General features: G+C 30.7%; 1 protein-coding gene and 1 long non-coding RNA gene across 4 annotated transcripts in view; one reads left to right on the plus strand and one right to left on the minus strand.

Moving 5' to 3' along the window:
* Positions 1–2,187, minus strand: part of LOC108741675 (peripheral plasma membrane protein CASK) — a 60,953-nt gene that overhangs the window by 2,393 nt on the left and 56,373 nt on the right. For both annotated transcript variants that reach the window (XM_025975370.1, XM_018476549.2), the window contains 2 exons: positions 1,033–1,152; positions 837–959 (listed from right to left, as the gene is read on the minus strand). In XM_025975370.1, coding sequence (XP_025831155.1) covers positions 837–959; positions 1,033–1,152 — 243 coding nt within the window. The remainder of the gene's footprint in view (positions 1–836; positions 960–1,032; positions 1,153–2,187) is intronic.
* Positions 1–2,187, plus strand: part of LOC108741678 — a 90,374-nt gene that overhangs the window by 2,120 nt on the left and 86,067 nt on the right. The window lies entirely within an intron of this gene.

Consider the following 2,187-nt stretch of genomic DNA (forward strand, 5'->3'; position numbering starts at 1 on the left):
AATTTTGAAGTTCCAAATTGATATCAGCACCTGCTAAATCACCAATTATCGTACCTCTAGCAATAAACTACAAAATTCTATGAATTACGACAAAGCAGCCCGGAAAACAATATCGAATTGATATACGCCTGTGTATAACTGAAAACTACATGATATTGTGGTGTGCTAATAAATGCCTATAATCCAAAATTCTTAGAAAACTATTTGAAAAACTTCACTTATTAGATGAACCCAAAGCTAAACAAACTATGGATTCCATTTCTTTCTCTAATTACAACGTGTAAAAAATCAGAAACAAAATGGGGTTGTAAATATTTTGATATAAATTGATCGATGTTGATTTTACATCAATAGAATTATTTGCAACCCATATTTTGGATCTGATATTTCACGCTAAACAAACTATTCTGGCATTAGTGTCTTTTTTCCAATTAAAACGGTTGAGAAAGGCAAATAAAAAAAGCATACGGAAGAATTATTTGTTAATCTGAACTGAAGAAACTATAACAAAAAGACTATACATACTAATCAATCTTCGCAGCTGAAAATACGTATTTTGTATTTAGCATTTAAACTACAAAAGGGAAATCTATTTCGTATTTTACATTAGAAATAACAAATGAAAAAAGTATTTGCATTTTGTATTTAAATACTTTTAAAGAACCGTTTTGCACATCTCTGGTCATCAGGGGTAACAGTAATCTATAAGGGAAAATACGTACTTATATATCTACCTATCGAGTGTTATGAAAATGTTAGTGAAACTCTTGTAATTCCATTTCATCAAATGATAAGGCCAAATACTTTAATAAGTTTAAATTATAGTTAATTCTTACGTGGTATAGGGTAAGCGTATTGATCAGGGTGTTTTGCGATAAGGGTGTTCTTAATGTGTCGCCTGCCGACCCCGTGGGCACCCAAAAGGACCAACGTTTTTCTCCTGAACGCTGGATCAGTCACTATTGTTAGTGGATGAAAAAAAAATATTCGTGTAAATAAAAGCCATCCCCTAACCCATCCTGCAATACTTACTTGGTAACTTTACAACTTCTTCATAGGTCATCAGGTCGAGTTGGTCAAAAACAGCGTTGTGTTTTGCCAAATATTTATCTTTGTACTGTTTCTTTCTTCTACTGAAGATTGAGCAATTAACTAGAAAAGAATTCAAGTAATATTTGTGAAGCCAAAATAATTCTCTTCATTCTTGCACCATTTACTAAAGAAACTAATCTGATCTACTATTTGAGATTATTAGTGTGATTAAAACCGCGAAAAGACCTGAAATTGTTTAGATTTACAACTTAATTTATATGACTTCCATTCTTTAAGGATACTGCAAAACAAGTGCAGGACTTATCCAAAGAAATCGATTACGTTTAATGACAGATGTAAACCGTTAAAATGTAGTAAATGTTTTTACAATTTTTTCTTTTATAGCAGATAACATTTATATATCAATCTAAAATTACTGTTAAAAAGCATGAATATTATAAGCAATTTTGGCATGCTCTTAAATAATTTGTAACATTTGCTCAAAATCAAAATGCCCATTAAACAAAAAAGAAAAAATCAAAACGTGTGTAGAATCCCTAATATAACAACATTGCATGTATATATGAAAATGTTCAATGATAGGTAGGTGCAAATTTTATAGATATTCTTATTTATTGTCATTGGAAAAATGATCTCTTTATAAGTTTCGTTTAGATATTGTAGTCATTTGTTCTTAACTTTTAAAACAATCGCTGCTACGGCTTCTTCATATGTTACAATAAAAACGTTGTTTGTTTCATGTCATTCGTTTGTTTCATGGACTCGTGTTATTAAACATTTTAATTTAAAGGATGTCGGTGTTCGTTTGTTTTGTAAATTTTAATCGTTCGTCTGTAAGTGTCTGTCATGCAACATGCTTAAGCGGGTGTTGTAGATATTACAAAATCGGTGCGATATACCTGATGAACCGTCACAATCATTATGTGATGCACATCCCTTTTCTGCCTCTGGTGATAAATAGAGTAAGAAAAATTAATGAAAACGAACCAACGTGAAATGGGAAATTATTTTCAAATGATATCTGACGTACTTTTCGCAAACAATCAACATATAATAGAATATCTATGTATGGAGAGTCAAATGTGCAACAAAATTTCATTTACATTTATACAATATACATATATCTTCATCTGC

The sequence above is a fragment of the Agrilus planipennis genome, unplaced genomic scaffold (genome assembly GCF_000699045.2).
Source record: "Agrilus planipennis isolate EAB-ADULT unplaced genomic scaffold, Apla_2.0 scaffold235, whole genome shotgun sequence".
In the NCBI taxonomy this organism is placed as follows: domain Eukaryota; kingdom Metazoa; phylum Arthropoda; class Insecta; order Coleoptera; family Buprestidae; genus Agrilus; species Agrilus planipennis.